The following is a 23,314-nucleotide window of genomic DNA, read 5'->3' as shown; positions in this document are numbered from 1 at the left end:
TCTTGTTGACAGGTAGAGTCACAGCTGATGTTTGTTCGGCTAAAACCAGGCATCCCAACCTTGTATTGATTACTATGATGAAGCTTCTGCTCACTTGTGGAGGCTCAGTTCAAGCCTCTACACCAGCGAACAAACGCCCTACTCCTATTAGTAGGGGTAAAACCAAATCTCTCAGGATTTGCTAAAGCACTGGGGATCAAAAAGTCATTATTGGTAATTAGCAGGAGCAGCTGGCAAAGAGCTGGAAAAAAACCCAATCCCTGCATTTACTGTGAAATAAAAGGCACCTGCTGAACAAGAGCAGCGTAGATGACGTTCCTGCATCAGACCTGGAACCAGACAATGACTTCAGCTCAGGCAGTGCTCAGCGGATGCGCTGATGACGTCATCATTTAACATTTAGGAAGATCCAAACTCTGTTTCAGTTAAGTTCAGATAGAACTCTGTCATGGTGTGGTTTGTTGTATTGAAGGTTGTGGTGTGTAGCTGGAAACGAGCTCAACCTCGCAGCTTTTTTTCAGCCTTTCAGGGAAGCTTCATGTTTGTCTGACACAGTGCAGTACATGCAACCTAGCAAAACGTTCTTCTCATCGTTGGGGAAGTGCTGTGGCTTCGCGTTAGGGGATGGGGGCCTCCAGGAGGAAATGCCTCAGCCTGCTCCAAATGTTCCTTAAAGACATGGTACTCCCCCACTTTCTGTGAAGGCAGGTTTGCAGCAGAAGGAGCCACTTTTCAGCTGCACTCGCTCTTTGTTTTAGCTCCGTAATGAGCCGTGAGGCTGTGGGTTGAAAAGCAAACGAGTGAGGCAGATAAACGGGAGGAGACTGATGGTCAGAGAGTGGCCTGTTATCAGCGATGACATCATGCGTGGGGGAATAACTCTAATAAATCTTAGCTTTGTGCTGGAGCAGTTTGATGTCAGGTCTCCGCCTGCTGCTGCAGCCTCTGATCCGTCCTCAGACACTCCTCCTGCTTTTACTCTCCTTTCTGGTGCAGGCTGTCATGTGGGCTGCTTGTGACTGAGTGTCCTAGTTTGTCCGGTTCCTCAGCGCTGGGTGCATGATCCGGTGATTACAGCCTTAGCCTCGGTACCAGGCTTTAGTACCCCCCCCCCACCCCTGCTTGGTGAATTTGGGGGTTTCCGTACAACTGTTGCTGACGACTGCCCTTATGTTCACAGTGAGGTTCTTCCAGCTCTGCTCCACGGCGCAGCCGGCTAATAGAGATAGCTGTGCTGAGCCGTGACTAATGGGCCTTGAGTTCCAGACTTATACATGCTTCATCAGCAGGGTCTCGCACACTCAACGACTCCAGTTACACTTCTGTTCACAAAGACACGAGTCTTGAACTTGAGTTGGGATCAGATCATCTCATAATTTGCTTGGACATCTGTTGAATGAAGCCCTGCATGCTTTATTAGATTACTTCCCCCCAAAAGATCCCTACATTGATGAGGATTACCTAGCGCAGCAGCTAACTGACACAGGTGATCAAGGTAATCGGCAGGAAAACCGTCAGGACAGTGGCTCTGGAGACGCAGGGATGGAGCACCCCTGCTCTAGATGGAGGTGCTGCAGCCACAGTTATCACAGTTATTGAAATGAGGCAGTAAAACAGATCATCTGTTGATCTGTGCTGCTGAGTGTTACCAGTCTCACCTTCTGATCCATCTGCAGCGCTAACACACTGTTGGGACTACAGTCAGAGTGATGCAACAGCAACAGAGCAACGTTAAACGAAACCCCTTTAAATGTTCTATTGATGGACTCAGTGAAGGCCTTTGTTCTCTCGGTCGCTTTACCTCCCCCCGTTCTGCTCATGCACAGTCAGTCCAGATCTGTGCTGTTTTGTTGGGCAACAAACATGTCATTGTAGAACCTTCCTCTTTCTGGTTGGTGGACTTTGGCCACCTCTCAGGGACTCTGTGAACCCGGTCTGATGGGATAGAGCACCGTCCCTTCCCTGTGGTGCTACAGTAGAAATCCTAAGAGCAGGTTCAGCTTCCTGTGTTTTATGAAGCCAATAGCCTAATTTGCTCCAGGATTAGACCCGGTTGGTGTTGGGCCAGTGTGAAACAGATAAGCTGCGTCCTAAAGGAGAGCAGGTGGCTGCTGCTATCAGCTGTTTATAAACCACCCATTAGGTTTAATCCGATTGACACTTTTTACATCAACACTACAGGAAGTTCAATATATTGAGTTCTGACAGAAAATGGAACATCAACATTGTTTAACAGACTTCCTCATATTTCAGCCTCATGGTTAATGGTGGTCATTTGTGGTCTGGTGTTTTGCAGGAGGCTTCTCTGTGGTGTTCCTGGCTCGTACGCACAGCGGCGTCCGCTGCGCCCTCAAAAGGATGTACGTCAACAACGTCCCAGATCTGAACGTGTACAAGAGAGAGATCACCATCATGGTGAGAGCAGCGTCACACCCTTATGTCAGCCCTCTCTTCCTCCGTGTCTTCATTCCTTTATCTCTTTATAAACTCATGGCACGAGTCCTGTTTTACATTGACAGTGGCTGTGCAGTAGGAACACACTCCACTGTTCCACTTCAGTGACACAGCTGAATTCACTATGATATAAGGACATGTTGCCATTGAAAGGCTGTCTCTTATGATCCACGATGGCTGCCAGCTCTGTGAAACCTTGATCATGATCATCCTGTAACGACTGTAAGTGCCACTCTGAGCCGTTTCTCATCAGCTGTGACCCTGTTGGGTGTCGCTTTCTACGAGTCATCTCTCTCGTGCTGCAGGGATTAAACCACTAACAAACACTTGCAATCAGCGAATGAATTAAGTTAAGTAAGATTAGTGGGCTTAAGACTCCAGGAACATACAAACAACACACAAACAAATAGAGTCCACCTCCGCAGCGTTTAATGCATTTCTGTAGGAGAGAAGGGATCTGATGACTTCTGTGTCTTTCTGACTGTATCACACATGTTTGTGTCCCACTTGCAGAAGGAGCTGTCAGGACACAAGAACATTGTTGCCTACCTGGACTCTACAATCAACGCAGTGTCAGACAGTGTCTGGGAAGTTCTGATCCTCATGGAGAACTGTAAAGGTATCTGTTTATACATGAGCTTGGTGTCGTAGTAAGTCCACCCCTCAGAGGTGCTGAGCTGAGCTCTTACTTTGCAGCGGGTCAGGTGGTGAAGCAGATGAACCAGCGGTTGAATGTGGGCTTCAGCGAGGCTGAGGTCCTCCACATCTTTTGTGACACCTGCGAGGCCGTCGCTCGCCTGCACCAATGCAAGACGCCCATCATCCACAGAGACCTGAAGGTGACGAAGACCAACAGGATCATGCTTGTGTGTTAAATGTCGTGTCTGATGATTCAAGCGTCAGTGATTTAAATGTGCCAGGTCAGCAGAAGAAGTGCTTTGGCCTCACATCTCTGCTTCCTCTCAGGCTGCCAGCTTGTTCTCTTACTTCCTCTATTCAGCTGAGGAAGGCCTGGTTCATCTCCCTCTGTAAATCGGTAGCTGCTTCACCAGGACCACCCTCCTCTGTTTGCTGCTGCTTGGAGGCTGCCGCTAGTTTCCCACCCTGGCTGAATTGTCCTGGCTGCCCCATCAGTGGGCTGCTGTACTCGGTCCAGTTGGACCAGCCTCTAAACAGCTTCACAGGCCTGTTCTCTGTTTGCTGTCTATCGGTTCAGCCTACACGGCTTACATAACAAACGACCACGGAGGCCCCAGTCACGCATCGCCAGGGGAAGTGAGAGCGCAGAAACGGCCCCTGAACCCTGAGCTCCGTGTTGGAGCTCAGGGTTCCACTTGCTGCCTTTCATTTTCTCTGTATCGCTTGCACCTTTTTGTCTTGTCCTCTCTATTCTCAGCACATCTTCCTCCTACTTTCAGTTTTATCGCTGGTCATTTGCTGATTTAGGAGATTTCACTTGAAAGTGATCATCTGTTACCCCTGAATGAAAGTCTGAACTGAAAACATAACAAACGAAAGAGAAACACATCTGTTTGAACACATAACTCACATTATGTTAGATTATTATTATTGTTGTATTTGCCTCATGTCTTACAGATGATCAGAGACATAGATATAGTCAATTTGTGACATTTTGTGACTTTATTCACTATTTGTGATTTTTTACTAGAAATGTCTTTTTTTTTTTTTTGGTGGATGTTTGAAATGTGACCAGATGAAACTTAATGGCAGAAGCCTGAAACCTGTTTGTGCCTTGTGTAGGTTGAGAACATCCTCCTGAATGACCAGGGGAGCTACGTGCTGTGTGACTTTGGCAGCGCCACTCACAAGATATTGCTGCCACAAAAAGACGGAGTGACGGCCGTGGAGGACGAGATCAAGAAGTACGTACGAGAGCAGCTTTATGAAAAGCGTGCATATATGGATGCATGCTTGGGTGCACTGAGCTTTGGCTTTGTGCTATAGTAGAACTTCCTGCTCCTCTGTCGTGATCTTTAGTAAATACAAACACACAATGCTTTAAGTCACATGTGAAACTGAAAGTAGAAACACTAGAATAAAGTGACACTGTAACGAGAACTACTAATAAGATCCTTTGTGACCGGATACGATCATAGGTTCAGACCGTAGCTCTGTGATGCCGAGTGTCATCTTTGTCACAGTTGAACAGGGACTAGTTTTAACTATTTGGCCACGAGGCTGAATGTGCAGCAGCATCTGAGCACTGACCTGCCCCTGGCTCTCCTGTCTCACAGGTACACGACTCTGTCCTACCGGGCGCCGGAGATGATCAACCTGTACGCAGGCAAAGCCATCACCACCAAGGCTGATATCTGGGTGAGCTGGTGTGTGTGCGCGTGTGTGTGCGCGCGCGCGTGTGTGTGTGTGTGTGTGCGTGTGTGTGTGTGTGCGTGTGTGTGTGTGTGCGCGCACATGTGTGTGTGTGTGCGCACATGTGTGTGTGTGCGCACGTGTGTGTGTGTGTGTGTGTGCGCACGTGTGTGTGTGTGTGTGTGTGCGCACGTGTGTGTGTGTGTGTGCGCACGTGTGTGTGTGTGTGTGCGCACATGTGTGTGTGTGCGCACATGTGTGTGTGTGCACGTGCGTGTACCTGTGTGTGCGTGCGTATGTGTGCGTACCTGTACCTGTGTGTGTGTGTGTGCGTGTGTGTACCTGTGTGTGTGCGTGCGCCTGTGTGTGTACACCTGTGTGCGTGCCTGTGTGTCTGTGTGCGACTGTGCGCGCGTGTATGTGTGTGCGTGCCTGTGCGTACCTGTGTGTGCATGTGTGTGTGCGTGCATGTGTGTGTGCGTGCCTGCGCGCGTGTATGTGTGTGTGCGCCTGTGTGTGTGTGTATGTGTGCGCGTGTGTGTGTATGTGTGTGCGTGCGTGCGCCTGTGTGTGTGTGTGTATGTGTGTGCGTGCGTGCGCCTGTGTGTGCGTGTGTATGTGTGTGCTTGCGTGCGTGCGCCTGTGTGTGTGTCTGTGTGCGCCTGTGCGCGCGTGTGTGTGTGCGTGTGTGCGCCTGTGCGCGCGTGTATGTGTGTGCGTGTGTGCGCCTGTGCGCGCGTGTGTGCGCCTGTGTGTGCGTGTGTATGTGTGCGCCTGTGCACGCGTGTATGTGTGTGCGTGCGTGCGCCTGTGTGTGTGTATGTGTGTGCGTGCGTGCGCCTGTGTGTGTGTATGTGTGCGCCTGTGTGTGCGTGTGTATGTGTGTGCTTGCGTGCGTGCGCCTGTGTGTGTGTATGTGTGCGCCTGTGTGTGCGTGTGTATGTGTGTGCGTGTGTGCGCCTGTGTGTGCGTGTGTATGTGTGTGCGTGCGTGCGTGCGCCTGTGTGTGTGTGTGTGTATGTGTGTGCGTGCGTGCGCCTGTGTGTGTGTATGTGTGCGCCTGTGTGTGCGTGTGTATGTGTGTGCTTGCGTGCGTGCGTGCGCCTGTGCGCACGTGTATGTGCGCGCGTGTGTGCGCCTGTGTGTGCGTGTGTATGTGTGTGCGCCTGTGTGTGCGTGTGTATGTGTGTGCGTGCCTGCCTGCCTGTGTGTGCTGTATCCTGCAGGGCTGGTTTTCCTGGCAGCTTCTCGTCCTGCCCCGGGCTGTTTGCCCTCACCGGCCTCCAAGAGCGTTTTTCCTTCATATACATTTACACTGACAACAAGGCCAACGCTCGCTGTCCGTTGTTGCTGCTTTCTTTGCCTTTGAGATGATTGGGCTCAGTTCGGACGGAGATCAGCTCGTGTCTGTGGGGTTGAAGGTGTGAGGCAGTAACAGGGCGTGTTTGTGTATAACGTGCCTCTGGTATAAAGCAGGTTTAAAATGTTATCGCATGCTGACGTCCACATTCACCTGCTGTGACACTGACTCAGAATCACTGAGTTGAACACGTTCAGTGTCTCCCTGCTGCTGTTGCAACCTGTTTGTCTACTCTACAGTTCGTGGTTGCTTAAGTTGTGTTAACGTTAACAGATGAGCAAACACAATGTTCTGAGACAAAAACAATCGGGGCCTGACTTCCTGTTTTCTGCCCCATGTGTCTTCACTTCCTGCTCCGCGGCGCCTTCAGTGTGCCTCAGATTAGGTTTAGTATCAGACAGGATTAGCTGTTGTCTTCAGCCTCTTTAAAGTAAAACATTCCCCAGCAGCTAATTCCAAACCTTGTTAATTCATGAAGTTCTAAAGGCGTGTGATGTATACAGCACGGTGCTGAAGCCAGAGAGACGTCATTTAAATGCTGGTGTGTAGATTTGAAGGTGAAACCAAACCCTTGAAGTTTGTGTCCTCATGTTTGTGTTTTCTCCGCAGGCACTTGGATGCTTGTTGTACAAGCTGTGTTTCTTCACACTTCCATTTGGGGAGAGTCAAGTTGCCATATGTGACGGAACCTTTATCGTTCCAGATAACTCCAAGTTCTCCTTCAAGTTGCACTGTTTGATCCGTAAGTGTTGGGCTGAGGGGAGGCTGCTCTGTGCTGGATGTAGACACACGTTGGACCATACGTTACAGTGGTCTGACTCTGTCACCCGCACATTAAACTGTAACTGCTGGAGCTTTGTTGTGTTTGAGCCTGTTTGAACCAGTTATAGGCTGACACTCGTGGCAGCTTCACTTCCTTCAGTGAATCTTGTGCTTGAGGTCCTCTTTTTAATTATTGACCAACAGCACCGCCCAGTGGCCAGTCACAGACATTACAGTCTATAGCTAAGGCTTGGAGCTAAAAGACTGTCTTTTCCAGGATACATGCTCGAACCAGACCAGGAGAAGAGACCAGACATCTATCAAGTGTCCTACCTTGCCTTCAAGTTAGCTGGAAAAGACTGTCCAGTGCCAAATCTCTTCGTAAGTCATGAGGCAATCGTTGGCTTCGTCCTCTTCCATCGCTTGACTGTTCACATAATTTCCTGTTTCTTTTCCAGAACTCTCCCATTCCCACCACGCTCCCAGAGCCTCTGACAGCCAGCGAGGTGGCTGCTAAGAAGAGTATGACGAAAGCCAGGTTAACTCTTTACTTCCCATTTATTATTACACAGACTCTGATAAAAACCCACTGCTGTGTCACACGGCTTCTTTTGGTATTAGACCTTTCCTTTAATTTCTCCTGTCCAGGATAACTGACTCTGTGGGACCAACAGAAACATCCATAGCTCCCAGACAGAGACCGAAAGCAGCCAACAGTAATGTCCTGCCTCTCACCAACACTGTAACCCCTGTAAAGATGACCGTGCCTTCAGCGTCTGTCAGCAACGGCCAGAAAGGTGCAAAGCTCGGATGATGATGATTTTTTTTCTTTGTATCTTTCTGTTTGTGCTAATCCCCTCTGCATCTTCAGCTCCCACCCCTGGCTCCGGGCAGCCGTCCGTGCAGCCCCAGCCCAGCTCTCAGCAGCACCGAGTTCTGCAGCAGCTGCAGCCTGGTGATCTGCGTCTGCAGCAGCTGCAGCAGCAGCAGCAGCATCACCATCCGCAGACAGTGCAGCTGCAGCAGCAGCATGCAAATGCACAGCAACTCCAGTACCTCCAGGTACGACCAGTCTGAAACACGCGGCCTGTCGTAGTAGTGAATCTGGAACCATGACCCAAAGGGAAATGTCCAGGCCTGTGATCGGTTTCCAATCTTCCTCAGTATCAACAGGCTGTGCAGCAGTCGCTCCAGCAGCAGCAGCAGCAGCAGCAGATGATGATGATGCAGCCCATGTACCAGCAGCAGGTGGCTCAGGCTCAGTACGCAGCCATGGTAAGTCACCACCACAGCTCCTCCTCTGCTCTTCAACATCCACCATTAAACCGAATTTGCTTCGAGCAGCTCCAGTATTAAAGGGAGCCTGCAATTCAAAATTATGACAGAAGTTCAGAGCAGAAGCCTTTACTCAAAACTGCAATAAATAGTTTGAGCAAATGACAGTGAAACACATGGAGACGCAGCATGAAATAACACGGAGCTGATTATTCCATTAAATGTCAGAATGGCCTAAAATTGCTCTCTCTGTTCCAAACCCTGGCAGCCAGTCCTCAGTGGCGTCGCTTCGCGTCTGTGCCAGGCAGCATTGGAAGCAGACGCTCAAAACTTCCTACTGACTCTGTCCAAATCTTGGTAAAAGTAGTATTTACGCAGCGACTCAATCAAACACACAAACACAGGTCCTCCAAACGCTCACTGCCGGGGCGTTCCCATCGAACGCAGACCATCTGTTTATTTCAGAGGCAATCTGGTCCGAGCGAAGCCACGAGGGGATTGAACAGAGGGTGAAATCGAGCAGTTGCATCCTGACATATGAAGTAGTTCACAGGCAGGGGAAGGGAGCACCTCTCGCATTCACGCTCCTATTCCCCAGAAAGCAGAAGCGGCGCCTTCTTTCTTCCTTTGTGGTTTCCTCAGCGTTTTATCCATCGAACTTCGATCCGCTCTGTATTGGGATGAGGAAACTTGACGATAGCAGGTTATTGTCTTGTGATGCGGTTTACTGACTCCAGATCAGCTGTATTTGTTATTAAAAAGCTCTGTGTTCCAAATGAAGAGACAGCTCTCCTCTTGTTAACTTCCACGAGTCTTGGTGTCAATAAAATCAGTTAGAAACAAACTGACGTATGAATCACCTCCTATTGTCACAGACTTTATGTCTCTGCTTAGATCTCTCATACTTTGTCTCAGCTTGTATTGAGTTCTACATGTGGAGGGGCAGTTTTTTTTTTTTTGGTTGAATGGTTTTGTCTCCGTGTTGTTTGACTCTCATTCTTCATCACTCCCCTTCCACTGTGTCCCCAGCTTCCAAATCCAGAACTCTTTTCTAACAACATTTCATCAACTTGTTGCCATCGCTGTGTGCCATGAAATCAAAGGTCTGTCCCTCATTCCCGCCCCCCCTCTTCTCCCTCTTCCTTCCTAAACAGCTGCACCAGTATCAACAGGCTTTTGTCCAGCAGCAGCAGCAGCAGCACCATCAACATCCGCCGCAGCATCCTCCCGCTCAGCAGCCTCTCCCCTACATGTCCTCCCCTCTTGAGTTCCAGGTCCCCCTGGGGTCCTATAATGCCACCACGCCCACTGCTGGACCCGGCCACATAGCAGGACCATCACCTGTCGATCATTCATACACTAACGCCAGGTAACGCCTGCCTGCGTCGCGTTGGCTCACGCGTGAAGTGGGTTAAAGGTCTTTGTCTCAGATGAGCCTCATGCTCAGAGCTCACCTCCGTCCACGTCCAGCCTCGTGTCTCATTAACCTGGCGTCAGCTTCGTGACATTGTTGTTTCTTGTAGAAACCCCCTGGTTGTCACCGACGGGATCACTCCGCCCCCCCAGAGCTGCAGCAGTGCAGTCAGCAACCCGCCAGACATGTCGCGCTGGAACCCTTTTGGGGAAGACAACTTCTCCACGTTGACGGAGGAGGAGCTGATCGACCGGGAGTTTGACCTGCTCAGAGCAAGCAAGTGGCCTTTTCTTTCCTCTTTGCCTGATCGCTGACTGTAGAGTGCTTCCTTAGCGCAGACATGGTTCACTCACGTGCTCTCACATCTGCCATCTGTGACCCTCTACCTGTAGACAAGCCAGTGGAGCGGACGGCCAGCGTGGACGCCGAGCGCTCACAGCCTGCAGCCTCAGAGGACCTGTTCGGCTCCGTCCCCTTTGTGGCCAGCACAGGCAAGTCTTAGAGGAGTCTCTACCGCGAGGACCCGCCACTGTGGAGCCACCCGCCCCCTGTGTGCCCTCCTCCTGCCTCCTCTGCCCGCTGTCTGTCTGCTCCCACCTGAGATCCCACGCTGATGAGTCAGGTTTTGTTTTCAGTGCTGCGGTGACCTTTCAGCTCTGGCTTGTGATACTGGGCTTGGTGGTGGGCACTGCCTTCCTGTAATACACCTTTATGCAAATCAGCAAAAGATGTTTGAATCTCCTAGAGCTGCATATCAAATGGCTAAAACACGGTACGAATACGCTGAGAACTCAAATGGAGGCTTGTTGCGTAAAAAAAAAGCAAAAACGTCCATGTGACTGTGTCCGTCATGAAACACAGTGACTGTAGATCAAAGCAATACGAACACGACGGACTCGCTGTAACGTCACATTCAGTTGTCCCATACTTTAAAGGGAACACAGGCCTCTAATTAAAGCCTAGAGTCTGTCATTCATTCCGCTGTATGATCTGTATTTTGCTTTCATTTATCAGTGGCTCCAGCTTTTGTTGTCGTCTAGTTTAGGTGTTTTCGTGTCTGGTACTTGTTCGCTTCCTGTGTGGAACCTCCCTGACACTCTGGGTTGTAAACAGGGCTGTGACTTCCACTGATTGGATCTCGTTCATCTTAGGGTGACGCCTGCAGGGCTCTAGACTCGTCTGGTACGTCCTCATTAACCGTACGGGAGAAACCCAAACGTTGCTCAGGCCTGAAACTTAAAATCTACGACTGGCGTAAGAAACCACACTTGACACTTGAACTTCCAAAGCTGTGGCTCTGCAGTTTGTTTACTGCGTAGGTCGACGCTAGGCCGCGCTCGACGGAGCAGCTGGTTTACATGTGGTCCAACAGCGACCTCCACTCTCCACTGATGTGAAAGCCCCAGTGCAGAGTTTCGCGTGTTTCATCGGTGGCAGCAATAAGCGTTTTGTGCCTCTGTTCTCTTCCTGCTCCTTAAATGTGAACTGCTTATTTTTTAGGCAGTTTAGAATACGTAGAAATTCAATTTGTAACCTGATTATCTCAAGACTATATTCCAGTAGATTTTCTTTATCTCATGGCTTTGACTCCAGCTTAGAGTAGAGTAGAAGATGCAATATACCCTCTGAGCACTTGAATGTAAGTGTGGAAATATTTGACTGTTGTTGTGAGTTGATAAGTGTAAAAATCCATTTGGGTCAAAGGGGAAACCACCTGTACTGGACATTACCCAGCAGCTCAGCTGTCGGTCCCAGCTTCCCGTGTTTGTGCCATCGCTTCCTCCCTGTGCCACCTCAGACCTTGGTTGTTTACTCCTCTCGTCTGAGGCAGAGCTGCTGCGGCATCATTTCCTCCACCATCAACTGTCTCACACTTTGGGCAGGACTTGATCCACCTCTGGTTCAGTCCTGCTGGGGTTCAGTCTGACCCGTGTAGGAGCCGGTGGACTCTCACGTTCACGTGCAGAGCAGCTCTGCCTCCGACAGACTCGACCGATGGCTTCAGCCAGAGTCCTGTAATAAACCCGGTCCTCGTCCATCAGCAACGACGGGCGGCGTGAGCCGCTCCAGGATCCCTGGGTTCCTGCTGAGTGGTTGCTCGTGTGCTCGATTTGCCATTAACCCCTGCGGTCGTCAGCCGTTGGTGTTAGACGCTGCATGTGAATGTGTGTGAATCCTCGCTGTGCTACTGCTCCTCAGGGCAGCAAGCGAGTGGCCATCTCATTCATCCGTGTTGTACAGTGCTTAGCTGAAGGTAAGTGGACCTGACGCTTCCACTTCGTTTCTGTGCTCGTGTCACCGCCTGCTTCGATTGGGCCTTTGTGGAACTTTGCCTCATTTCACTTCAGCTATTTTAATTTGCTTTTTCATTCAGTAAAACAGCCATAACTCAGAAACATCTTGTTCATGTGTTACTGGTGGATGGATTTAGTTAAAACAGGTGGAAAAAGGGACGACAGAGCCATTAAACGCACTTTACTTTGATTTTAAGTGTAAAAAAACCTGAATTAATGGGACGAACACAGAAGCAGACATTTACTGTTTTATGTTTACATCTGTGAGTTTACTGCTTCTCTCTTTTCAGTTTTTTTGGGATCGTAGTGGCCTCAGATTAGAAACTTAAACGTCTGTATTTTATAAGTGTTGAAAAATGTCAAAAATCCAAGTCAACACTTCTTAATTGTTAGATCTGAGCGACTGTCCTGCAGGAGCCTAGAGAGTTGTCTTACACCTTGTTTTCGCAGCAGACTATGTAAAAGGTTTGTATCATTGTGTGAATGTATTTTTTTTTCTATATAGAATGTTACTGCTAAATAAAAAGACATTCAAAATCAAAGCAGCGTTTGTAGCGTTTTTAAAGTTTTGGGAAGTTTACAAATCTCCACCATGACACCAAGAGCAAGATGTTCCTGATGTTAATGTGTAGCGCGTGAGTTCCACGTCCTGAATGTGTCCGTTCTCTAACACACTGACTCTTAAACTTAAAATCCAAACATTTTACAACAAATGCAAATGTTTTCAGCTATTTGATCATTATATAAATCTCGTGTCTGTGCTGATCATTTGTGTGTTTACAGTGGGGTCCAGTCCCAGTCCTCCAGGGACCCCCCCAACTACTACCAATCAGTCAATCAGCAGCTGGAAAACCACAGGACGGTTCCCTGGAGGACCAGGATTGTCCATCTTAACACATTTAAATCCTTGTGTTCTTTTGGTGCCTTGTAAGACACAGCGTCTGATAACTATTGCTAAAATCCAGATGTGAGGAAGCAGAAAATGTTTCTACACATAGAAAACTTCATGTTGCTCCTTAAGTTTTGTGTGTAGCAGCGTTGAAATCAGTGGTTTTACTGTTTAAATAATCAGAAGCTGTGTCTCACTCAGAAGTCAGAAAAAAAGGCAGAATACATAATAATTCCCCAGGGTTCTGGAGCAGTAGCATCGTAAAGTTAAAGCACCGCTCACACATCGGGTCGATCTGGGCTCGGCATCGGGAGGAGATGCTCTGAGCTGCAGCGTTTTCTCAGAATCCTTCAGCTTCTCCCACAGGAACAAGGAAACAAACGTGTGTCAGGTTCTTCTCCTTGATGTAGTGAGACTGTCTCGGTGCGAGGGAACGTGGTTCCAGGTGGCGCCAGCAGATGCACAGCACCTCGTGTTTTCACATTCAATATATTTTATTCCAGACACTTTCTAGCGTTTAACGTAGCCTGGTTTGGTTAATCATCAACAAGCTTTGGCTAATTTGCCGGCGTGTGCTGCCAGTTTGGATGGTTGAAGATGTTGTGTTCACAGCAGGGGTCCTTTCTCTGCCGCAATAATGGGGAACAATAAATTGGCTCTTTGTGTGTGGAGCCATTTATTTTCAGTGTAATTGGAGACTGTCCACTTGCTAATTAGGCTAATTTCTAAGTTGCCATTATGCAAATCTCTTGGAAATAAATTCACACAAGGCACAATTTTTTCATTAAATGCCAAATATGAATTTATAGAAGTGGAGCAGGAGTAGAGCCTTTATTTAAATCTGAGGGAAGTAGGAGCTTAACTCCTTCCTCCGACAGACGAGAGTTTAAAAGCAATTTTGTAGCTCTTGGAAGCTGGGTGTGATTTCCTCAGCTAAGCTGCTGTGGTCAGAGCAGCTTTCACACCATATTGACTTAGTGATTCTCCGTTGCTCCTTCTGCTTCAATGCAAGACAAACTGTTGGGATTTGCGTTTGTGGACTTGGGGAAATCAAACTCTGAGACAAGTAATCCTGCTTAAGCATCGCCGAGCGTCAGGGGTCACAGTTGTACCGGCTAAAACCTGGCCTCCGTCTCGTTCCAGGTACCAACGCGATGCTGATGGAGGAAACAGTCGAGGATGCTGCTGCTCCTGTCTCCACCAGCGCAGCAGCAGCAGCAGCAGCAGCAGCAGCAGCCAAGGAGCCCAGACAAAGGAAGACCAACTGCCGACCGGGAGAAGAGTCCGACAGCGACTTCGAGTCTGACCCTCCCTCACCAAAAAGCAGCGAGGAAGAGGAGCCGGAGGAGGACGAAGCCCTCAACAGCGAGCACGGCGACGACACCGAGCCAGAGAATCTAGGACAGAGGCCTCTGCTGATGGACTCTGAAGAGGAGGGCGAGGACGACGAGGACAAGCACAGCTCAGACTCAGACTTTGACCCCAGCAGGGTCAAAGGTCGCTCCAGGAAAGCCCTCAAAGCGGCTACGAGGCGTCCTCCAGGAAACGCCGGCGCCGCTCTGATCACGCCCCCCGAGTCGCCGGCTGGAGCGGGAGCCGCCGCGAAGGCTGTAGACGTGTTCGGCGCCGTCCCGTTCCTCCAGGAGGAGGCGCCCGTCGGGCCTCCAGGCACCGACATCTTCTCCAAAGCCCCGTTCAGGCAGACGAGCCACGAGCGCCGCGCTGCGGACGAGTTCGACGTCTTCACCAAAGCGCCGTTCAGCCGGAACCTGTCGCGGTCGAGCAGGAGCGGCAGCGACGTCCACATGGGCCACACGCCGCCCGTGTCCCCGGAGGACGTGGACGTCTTCGGCTTCTCCCCCTTCCAGCCCGGCTCGGCGGCGCCTCCCACCACGTCCAGAAGCGCAGACGACATCTTCCGGCCGGCGCCGGGCGAGTCGAGCAGCCCTCAGCAGCAGAGGCTGAAGCAGCGGAGCCTCCAGAAGCTGTCGTCGCGCCACAGGAAGACCAGGCAGGAGGCGGCGGGCGGCACCAACGGCAAACGGCACCACGGCACGCCCACGGGGGCCCGCAAGGCCGGCAAGCCCACCTACCGCACCCCCGAGAGGGTCCGCAGGCACAAGAAGGTGGGCCGGAGGGACTCGCAGAGCAGCAACGAGTTCCTCAGCACCTCCGACTCCAAGGAGAACATCAGCCTGGACATAAGCATGACCGAGGACAAAGGAGCCGCTCTGTCAGTGGACGAGGCCCTTTTGGACCCGTTCGGAGCCCGGCCCTTCCACCCGCCGGACGGCGGCCGGCACGGCCAGTACCCGGGCCTCTGCGAAGGGAAGAGCGACGTGGGCCCGGCTAATGGCCGGTCCTGGACGGGCTCCCTGCACGGGGAGCCCAGAACCATGGATGACTTCGGGGCGGTGCCCTTCACAGAGCTGGTGGTCCACGGTGGACCCCAGCAGCCGAGCTCACAGCCGCTGGAGCCGGACCCGTTCGGAGCGGCGCCGTTTCCTTCCAAGCAGTAACTCTTGGTTCCTCCTGGTTTGGGATCGTGGAAGTCGAGGCTCTGACGACCTGAAGCTCTTGTTAAATACTTCAGTGCTGTGCGTCCACGTGTCTTTTAGCTGGATCCATTTGCTGAGAAGCCTTTTTTGGCGCGTCTTCTCCTTTCTAGTCGTTTGAACTGGACAGAGACTCATACTGTGATTAGAAGCTTCATCTAAAGCGCCTCATGGCCTTCACATCTACCAATGATCCCTTGTTTTAGCACCACGAAGCCTTACCCGAGCTCGGCTCTGCCTTGCTGCACAGTACCTCGGAACCGTGACCCCGTCGGCCCCCTTGGCCCCCGGCGGCTCGGCTGTTTGGGAGTTGACCTTTGACCTTAACCACTTTTTTTACTCACTAGACGTTTCTATGCATAACTTCCAGTATCTGTAGATGAGTCGTGAGACGGGATCAATTGCTTTACAGGTGAATGTGTCGGCTACAGGTTTTAAGTTTGCACCATTTGTAAGTAGCGCTAAAGTTATTTTATGATGTTCAGAGTGTAAGAAGTACAACAAAACCACAACCGAGCACTAGTTTGGTCTGAGGTCGGAACTTGTCAAAGCTGAATCAGCCTGGTCGTAGTGATGTTCAGTGAGTAGCACTCAACCCAAACCTGTGATGTCAGACTGACGTGACTTTAGCTTGAAGATTGTTCCTACGATGTTATTGAGCGCAAACTGGTTCGTGCTGCTTTCCAGGGTTTTCTACACTTGGACGTCATCAGAGCTGCAGCCGCGTCCTTCTATCGACACCATGCGACTTTCTCAGCCTCCCTGTTGATCACGGACAGTAAAAGCACCGCTGGGCGTGTTGCGTTCAGGATGAGACGGGACGTTCAGGTGCTTGATCTTCCCAGACTAGTTTTGCTCTAACAGCCTTAAGCACTGCATCCGTACAGAACCACTGGTGTTTGTTTGTTAAAACACAGTTTTTGTTTTTATACATTTACTTTCTTTTGCCCTTCACAGGGTGAAGCTTGTATTTATCACACTATACTGGTGTTTGACGCAATAAAACCATTCATCTCAGCAGGTCACCAGCATATGGCTCATTTATTTTGAGTCAAGTTCAGCAGTGAGAGTAAAATAAGCTGATGTTTACAAACAGCAGGTTCATAATAAGTTAAATACAAAACATGTTATGATCTAAAATGTAACCTTTAATAATGACTTACTCCAAGATGAGGCACTTATTACTAATAATAGTAATTTAAATGTAATAAAAACACTGAGCCTAAAACAAACATTATCCAATGTTGGTGTAATAACGTCTGATGCTAACATTGTGTTACTCTTTTCTACCATGGATGTGCTACATTTTGGAATAGAGTCATTATCAAAATAAAAGAACAAATGATGTTTAACATTGCACTTCACCCTAACGAGAACAGACTGAAACACTGGTCAGACACAAAGTAGTAAAACAATGACTGCAGTGTCACAAACTAATGCTGTTTCCACCTTTAAGAAGATTTAACTTGTACAAACAGATTGGATGATTTGAGCAGTGAAGAATAAACACACTAAGAACAAACAAAGTGGAATTTAGCAGCTTCTAACGTGTAAGAATAAATTGTTTTAAACCATGAAGTGAAAGGTCAGATCTGTGACGATGATGATGGTCCGGTAAAATGGAAATAAAGCATCTTAGGACTGAAACTGTTTGAGCCGAAACCAAAAAGCCTGAATGCAGACATGGAAAATAGAAAAAGATAGTCTTTGGTTTCTCTATCTGAGCACTATTTGTGGTGAAAGACACTGGGGCTGCTTTGAGCAGACTAAAGTGGTTTGGAGTTTACCTCAACTGGAACATTGGAAACATTTATGACTTACATTCACATCTTAGACGTTTAACAAGTAGAATGTTTGTTTCCTTTCACTTAAATTTCAAAGTGTTAATACTGTTGAGCCGAATTTGAACATAACCATTCTAATGCATTGTGAGAATGCATCTCACGAGTCTTCACTTAGAGACTTGTGTCAGGAGCTACATGAGCTTTTATTTACAGGCACTTACAGGAGCTGCTACTTGCCTGGTTTAGAGTCTGAATCTGAGCTCAGTGCAAATATGCTGTTCAGTCACCTCATCCGTTTGGCTGCAGGGAACATTCTCAGCGTCTCCTGTGGGCGGATTCGTTCCTGCAGTCGTTCACAAGTGAGGCTGAACTGAAGTCAGGTAAGAAGGCGTCCGTCCGTCTGTAGCGAACGCTGCAGCCACTCAGCAACCTGAGGACAGGACGGAGCAGGAGACGTCAGCGCTGCTGCCGTGTGTAACGACTAACCGTGGCTGATTGTCCACTCACCGCCGGCGCCGCCCTACGCGTGCTGGGGCCCGTTGGGGCAGGGGTGGCTGTGTCTGTACGCCATGATGAAGCCCGACGACTGGTGCCACCAGTAAAACATCAGCACCAGCAGCACGTGCCACAGCTGGTGGCTGGAGCCCACGTAGTTGAGCTGACCTGAAATAAATCAGTTTGTAAAGCGACCTTAATGACAAACGGTGAGTGTGGAGAGGTTGGAGCAGGAGGAGAGCTCGCTCACCGGGGAAGTAGCGTTCAGGAACTTTAGAAACGTAGAAAATGAGAGCTAGAGCAGCCATGAAGTACATCCCCAGGATACGAGGAACGAAGGCCTGATGGGAGACGAGATGTTCATTACAAACTAATGATTTCAGGAAAACATTAAAACACCAATCCACTATTATCCAATGTTAGTTGCAGAAAAAAATGAGTAACTTCTCTCAGATGTTAATTAGCTGAGACACATTAAACAGCTGGACAGTTAACTTCACTTATTAGAGCGCCATAAACAACTGAACAGTAACTTTAACTGCCAATTAACTCAATTTATTACAAACACGAAATGCGTAGAGACCTAAAACAGTGACGCTTCATATATTCATATAAATGTAGTCTATAAAATATGTTGTTGCACATGCATCAAAATGATCCAGATGCTCAAAGGATGATAATATCAGACAATACAAGCACATCCGTCAGGTTCTATATCAACCGTGTGTCAGATAAAAACATGCTGCTTCACAAAAAACTGCTTCATGACCTGAAAATGAAAAGGGAAAATCTGACCTGGACAAGCTCCGAGGAGACGCCTCCTGTGATCCAGACCCAGTGGACGGTGGGGACGAGGCTGTAGCCGGCCACCAAGCAGAAGATGAGCGAGCGCAGCTGCTTCCACTGCTTGCTGAGGTAATGAGGGTGGATCTGAGCGAAGAAGACGGCCAGGATCATGGCCAGCACCGTCACCAGGTACACCTGCCGCCAGTACTGCAGGTGTAGGAGGGACACGGGATTTCACATTCTGGTGCTTAATGATGATAGGAATGTCTCAATGTAATCTTATAATTAAATGAGTCAATATAGTCAGTTCAGTTTTCTTAAAGGCCGTACGTCTGCTCGCTATAGTTCCATTTATCAGAGATCAGATTTATTTATTTTGCACTGGCGTTTCATAACGTAACAAATTCCTTAAACAACAACAACAAACACCTTTGTATGTGCTCTAACTGTTTTAGTTACTGTATGATAAAGTGGAGCGAGGCCTCAGATGTGTACTTGATATTTAAACTTCTTTAAGGAAGTGTGTGAAGTCTGGAGCGCCTCGGCTCCGTCCCTTCTGTCCATTCGTGTGGATGTAGGCCTCCGTCCAGTCACACGTCCTCATGTGACAAGTCCTGCTGAATTTCACAGTGAATAAATTTACACCAGGAACAAGGCCCCGCTCGGCTCCAGCCAAATTTCTTAAGCTCTTCTCATAACAGACGCCATGTTGTCTCCTCCAAATCTGCACTTCTAAAACACTGACAAGACAAGAGTTTGACTGGCTAAATATAAAAATCAGTTTTTCTTTAGGGACTTGGCTTCCCACAGGAGTGGAGCCACCCAGAAGCGAAGCCCCAGTCTTGGCAAGGAAGGGGAGGGGACCCTTCGCTGAGACGGCTCCCAGACTTGCGATCGTCATATGGTGGGGAACAGGAGTGACGGACCGCTCCGTGAACGCAGCCATCTGGTTTGGGCTGGAGCAGATTTCAGCTGCGTTCTGGGGGCAAAATAACCCTGCTTCCAATATGCGGGGGAAACATTACGGAGCACAGCCAAACACTTCAGGAGTTGAAAAAAAAGGAGGAGGAGAAAAAAAACATGTTGGTGGGCGGCTGGAATACGGAACTGAAACTGGCTGGTGTCATCAAAGGGCTGTTTTCCAAGCGAAGGTGTCGTGTTGCTTATTCACCAGAACAATGAGTCAATCAGCAGAGCCAGACTGTGAGCTTCGCTCCGACTTTATTCAATTACTGCTCTTCAAAGGCCGAGGACGCGGAGCTAAAGCGCCTCGGGGGAGTATTATAGTTAGACGGTCTGTGTAGTGACACAATCATATTTAAATCTACAGCTGTAGAGAATGTAAGAGCAAAGTGAGCCTCGATGATCTAAACATCACTGAACAACATAAAACGTGTTTATAGCAAGTTTCATTGTTTCACCACCTATCTGATGTAAATCTTATTTAAGGCCACATAAAAGCATCAAGAACTAAAATCAGAAGTGTGTTTTTTACTCACACTTTAAAATGTTAACATGTTTTAACGGTAAGGACGTCCGAAATGCCCTGAACACAAATGTCCTTCACTATAGAAACCAACAAGAAATTGTCTAAAATAAGCATTAACGGAGACAAATCATAAAGACAATAAGGACACGTTGAGTCTGATTTCATGAAGTCTGTTTTTGAGTCTGATTTCATGAAGGGAAAAATGCCTCAGACCACATGTGATATTGTCCATCTGTTCTTTTATCGCTGCATCAACTATCCGATGTGCTGAGAAAAGTAAACCCCCTCGCTGGCAGCCAGCGAGAACAGATTGCACATAAACGAGACGCAAACGTGGCGGCTGACGGTGAACTCACGTTATTGCAGTAGAAGGTGTAGAAAACTCCGGGGACGTAGCAGCCCAGGATGCCGATGGACAAACCAGCATAGTCCAGCGCCAACCAGCGGCGGCTGGTCTTCTCTGAGCGATGGCAGCAGAACAGGTGGTAGCCCACCGAACACAGCATGCACAGCTGTGGGTGATTAGCATCCCGGTGAGACAGCAGCAAAGCATGTGGCAGAAAAAGACAACAGACAACCGGTTAAAAGATGTGCAAACTCTCTCTCCACCTCTTGCCTTTTATAAAAGTCGCAACTGACAACCTTCACGTCCTGCTATCTGCGCTTTGCCTTGTTGTAAACTACTTTTTCTTGATTCATTGTTTTCGTTCGAGGTTGGGCCTCTCATCGACAGCAATCTCCCAAACCCCAAAAGTTCTTACTCTGAGCTTGATCACTTCTCATTTGTTGAAACAAATCATCATCTTTCCAGAGTCAGACGAGCTCCATGTGAGAGGATGAGATGATCCTGCAAACCTAGTGGTGTCTTTATCTCTGGTTATTCTTTAGCCAGCTACACTAGCTTGACTATTACCATGGTAACACGTTGTACTGCATGTGAGGTAGTTGAACGTCCTTCCACTTAGCTATGCATCACAGCAGACATGTTGACTCTAACAATGTTTGTTTGCTAGACAATGAATGTTGCACATTACAGTATTTATAATAATCTGGAAATCCTAACTGTCCACACAGCATCCAGAGGTGGGAGGTATTCAGTAACAACACTGAAGATGACAGCTGTGTTAAAACCTGCTGTGTATTTGAGAAGTCACAGGGACATATTCAACATGATTAACATGACGTACCAAAACGAGTTTATCAACTTTAAGAACAGCTGATGGAGGAGAGGCCGTATACTTTGTCATACAATAACAGAACACAAAAGGATTTAATAACAACACTGTAACTAAATCCCCACTATGAATAGCAGCTTCAGCATTAAACACAGTGCTCCCCATTTTCCCAACAGCCAAGTCGTTCAGCAATGAATCCGATAAACAACTGAGCAACGAGTCAAACTGTTAAGATGTGAGAAATACGAATAGTTTGCACCTGAAAGCAGAAGAGGCCGATAGAATAGATGACGTAGTCCTCTCTGGAGGCACTGATGCCTGGAAGCACCAAGGCCATGTTGTACACGCCGAGGCAAAAGAAGAGGACGAAGCCCAACAGATGGCTCCAGATATTCACCGTCTCATTGGACAGAATGAAGACGCTGCACAGAGAATTTACTTTATTTACGGCTAAAATCGATCACTCGCATTCAAAGACATGAACAAATTCAGTGTAATGAACTGCTCTAACTGGGTGTCACACTTCTGTTGATATGGATTTTGATTAATCTAAACCATTGACAGCATCCTAACCCACACACATGGTTTTCAGCCTATTTATAAAGTGTTTAACATATACAGATGAAAACTACTTTAGGGCTTTAACAGGAACAAGAAAAAAACACTATGAAACGTTACTGAGTACGATTGGATCTGTATGTATGCAGCAATGTATTTCTGTCCTATACACTGAAATCCTGCCAAATCCTGATTCTCACCTTTTGATGCACAGTCTGGAAGGGAGGTAGGCTCTGTATCCATCTGTGATGTAGGGGTTGTCCCTCAGAAATACTGGGATCTGCTCATACGTGTATAGTCTGATACCTCTGGGCACCAACACGGGCCAGTACTGATAACCTCCCAGTTCTATGTAGTGTGTAGTCTGAGCGCTCCTCTGGGGTTTCTGGGTCATGGCTGGGCCAGACGAGGCTGCTGGAGTCAGACCTGAAGCTGAGAAGTCACATGCAGTTAAGTTTTTATCTTAGGTAACAAATCTAATTAAACACTACAACACATTTGGCTGTGGCACAGAACCTCGTCTGACTGGGGAGCTACTGTGGCAGAAGAAGAAATCCTGTGAAATGGATCGGAAATACCATAGAAATGCATATTATCAGTCTGGACTGATGGAGCCTTAGAGGAAAATTACCCACCTGCGTGTCCTTAACTCTCTCCAGGACACTATGGCAACGTAATGCTTTAGACTCTAACACACCGACAACAAGCAGTTACTTCTTTAACTCATCCTGTATTCGTTCAGGCAAAACAAAAAAAAATGGCAGTGACGTGTAAAACATGATTTTCGTACTAACTTTCTAAAGACATGTGAGCCGATTAGGCCCAAACAAGACACTCTTCAAAGTAGCTTTCTTCAAACCTAATAGCTCCGCCGTCATCAAATTCAAAAGTAAAATTTGAGAATTTGTCAAAGCGATTCGAAACCTAGCACCACGCTAACGCTAGCTAAAATAGCGCATTGTTCAGTGTCAACCAATTAACAAAAACGTTACCTTTTAACTTGGAATATGTGCAGTTTGATCCATTTGGGGGTTTACTATAATACGAGCTACGCATTTGTGAACGTGTCGAGCACAACTTTAATATGAACGCGACGTTTTGTCAAGTTTCGGCTACAACATCGTCCAAATCAGTAATGACGTCATCTGCAGAGGACCGCGGTGGTGCGTCCGAATAGAGCGCCTGACTAAAAACAGCAGGCGAGCGCGAGACGAGGCCCCGGAGCTAGTGAATAATAACATAAAAATTATGATGCTTTCTTTACTAACACATTTACATTTGAGGTGGCAGAAAATACACACAAATAAATACGTTTAGACAATTTTGACATCCCAAAGGACGTTTCAGTTTCAGGAGCGATCAGGTTAATTTAAAAATTTCAAAATATTCTCATGCACGCATGCAACCAGCTGGGCACACTCGCTAAATAACCTTTTCTATATATGTCAACGAGCTTCAATTGCTTCAGCAATAGATTCAATTCGAATGAATCCTTTTTTAACTCTACTAATACCGGGGATTCTGTAGCTCCCTGTGACTGTTTTCCAGACATACTGTGTGTCTGTAGCATCATGTGGCTGCACATGCAGGTGAGGCCGTGTTGCTCGTGGCCGTTGGGTGGAGCTCTCAGTCTCCTGGCTGTCGGCCCGCTGCACTGACACTCTGTCACATCCTCTTGTCGCCAACTGTCATC

At 48.3% G+C, this 23,314-nt stretch overlaps 2 protein-coding genes across 6 annotated transcripts in view; one reads left to right on the top strand and one right to left on the bottom strand.

Moving 5' to 3' along the window:
- Positions 1-16,359, top strand: part of bmp2k (BMP2 inducible kinase) — a 22,042-nt gene extending 5,683 nt beyond the window's left edge. For all 3 annotated transcript variants that reach the window (XM_029162544.3, XM_029162543.3, XM_055511636.1), the window contains 15 exons: positions 2,297-2,415; positions 2,968-3,073; positions 3,151-3,293; positions 4,216-4,337; positions 4,710-4,791; positions 6,755-6,887; positions 7,185-7,288; positions 7,366-7,445; positions 7,556-7,704; positions 7,779-7,969; positions 8,072-8,182; positions 9,337-9,551; positions 9,706-9,872; positions 9,989-10,087; positions 13,923-16,359. In XM_029162544.3, coding sequence (XP_029018377.1) covers positions 2,297-2,415; positions 2,968-3,073; positions 3,151-3,293; positions 4,216-4,337; positions 4,710-4,791; positions 6,755-6,887; positions 7,185-7,288; positions 7,366-7,445; positions 7,556-7,704; positions 7,779-7,969; positions 8,072-8,182; positions 9,337-9,551; positions 9,706-9,872; positions 9,989-10,087; positions 13,923-15,298 — 3,197 coding nt within the window. In that variant the 3' untranslated portion in view covers positions 15,299-16,359. The remainder of the gene's footprint in view (positions 1-2,296; positions 2,416-2,967; positions 3,074-3,150; positions 3,294-4,215; positions 4,338-4,709; positions 4,792-6,754; positions 6,888-7,184; positions 7,289-7,365; positions 7,446-7,555; positions 7,705-7,778; positions 7,970-8,071; positions 8,183-9,336; positions 9,552-9,705; positions 9,873-9,988; positions 10,088-13,922) is intronic.
- paqr3a (progestin and adipoQ receptor family member IIIa) lies at positions 16,349-23,314 on the bottom strand. Of its 3 annotated transcripts, none has more exons than XM_041072334.2 (8): positions 23,176-23,314; positions 21,822-22,053; positions 21,323-21,485; positions 20,245-20,400; positions 18,409-18,606; positions 17,864-17,954; positions 17,626-17,781; positions 16,349-17,548 (listed from the first exon to the last, which is right to left on the bottom strand). In XM_041072334.2, the coding sequence occupies exons 1-7, from the start codon at positions 23,204-23,206 to the stop codon at positions 17,639-17,641; spliced, it is 1,014 nt and encodes a 337-aa protein (XP_040928268.1). In that variant the 5' UTR covers positions 23,207-23,314; the 3' UTR covers positions 16,349-17,548; positions 17,626-17,638. The 3 variants fall into 3 exon arrangements, with proteins under 3 accessions (XP_040928268.1, XP_029018384.1, XP_040928269.1); XM_029162551.3 differs by lacking the exon at positions 23,176-23,314 and adding an exon at positions 22,614-22,789; XM_041072335.2 differs by lacking the exon at positions 23,176-23,314 and adding an exon at positions 22,257-22,592.

Source organism: Betta splendens, chromosome 9 (genome assembly GCF_900634795.4).
Source record: "Betta splendens chromosome 9, fBetSpl5.4, whole genome shotgun sequence".
Taxonomy (NCBI): domain Eukaryota; kingdom Metazoa; phylum Chordata; class Actinopteri; order Anabantiformes; family Osphronemidae; genus Betta; species Betta splendens.
The sequence above is the reverse complement of the archived record's forward strand: the minus strand, read 5'-3'. Positions and strand labels throughout refer to the sequence as shown.

Coding starts and splice junctions, on each gene's coding strand:
- paqr3a (XM_029162551.3), bottom strand. CDS start 22,677: ATGCGTAGCTCGTATTATAGTAAACCCCCAAATGGATCAAACTGCACA. Junction 21,486..21,821: donor TCCAGACTGTGCATCAAAAG/GTGAGAATCAGG, acceptor TTCTCTGTGCAG/CGTCTTCATTCTGTCCAATG. Junction 18,607..20,244: donor ACACCTTCTACTGCAATAAC/GTGAGTTCACCG, acceptor CTACACCTGCAG/TACTGGCGGCAGGTGTACCT.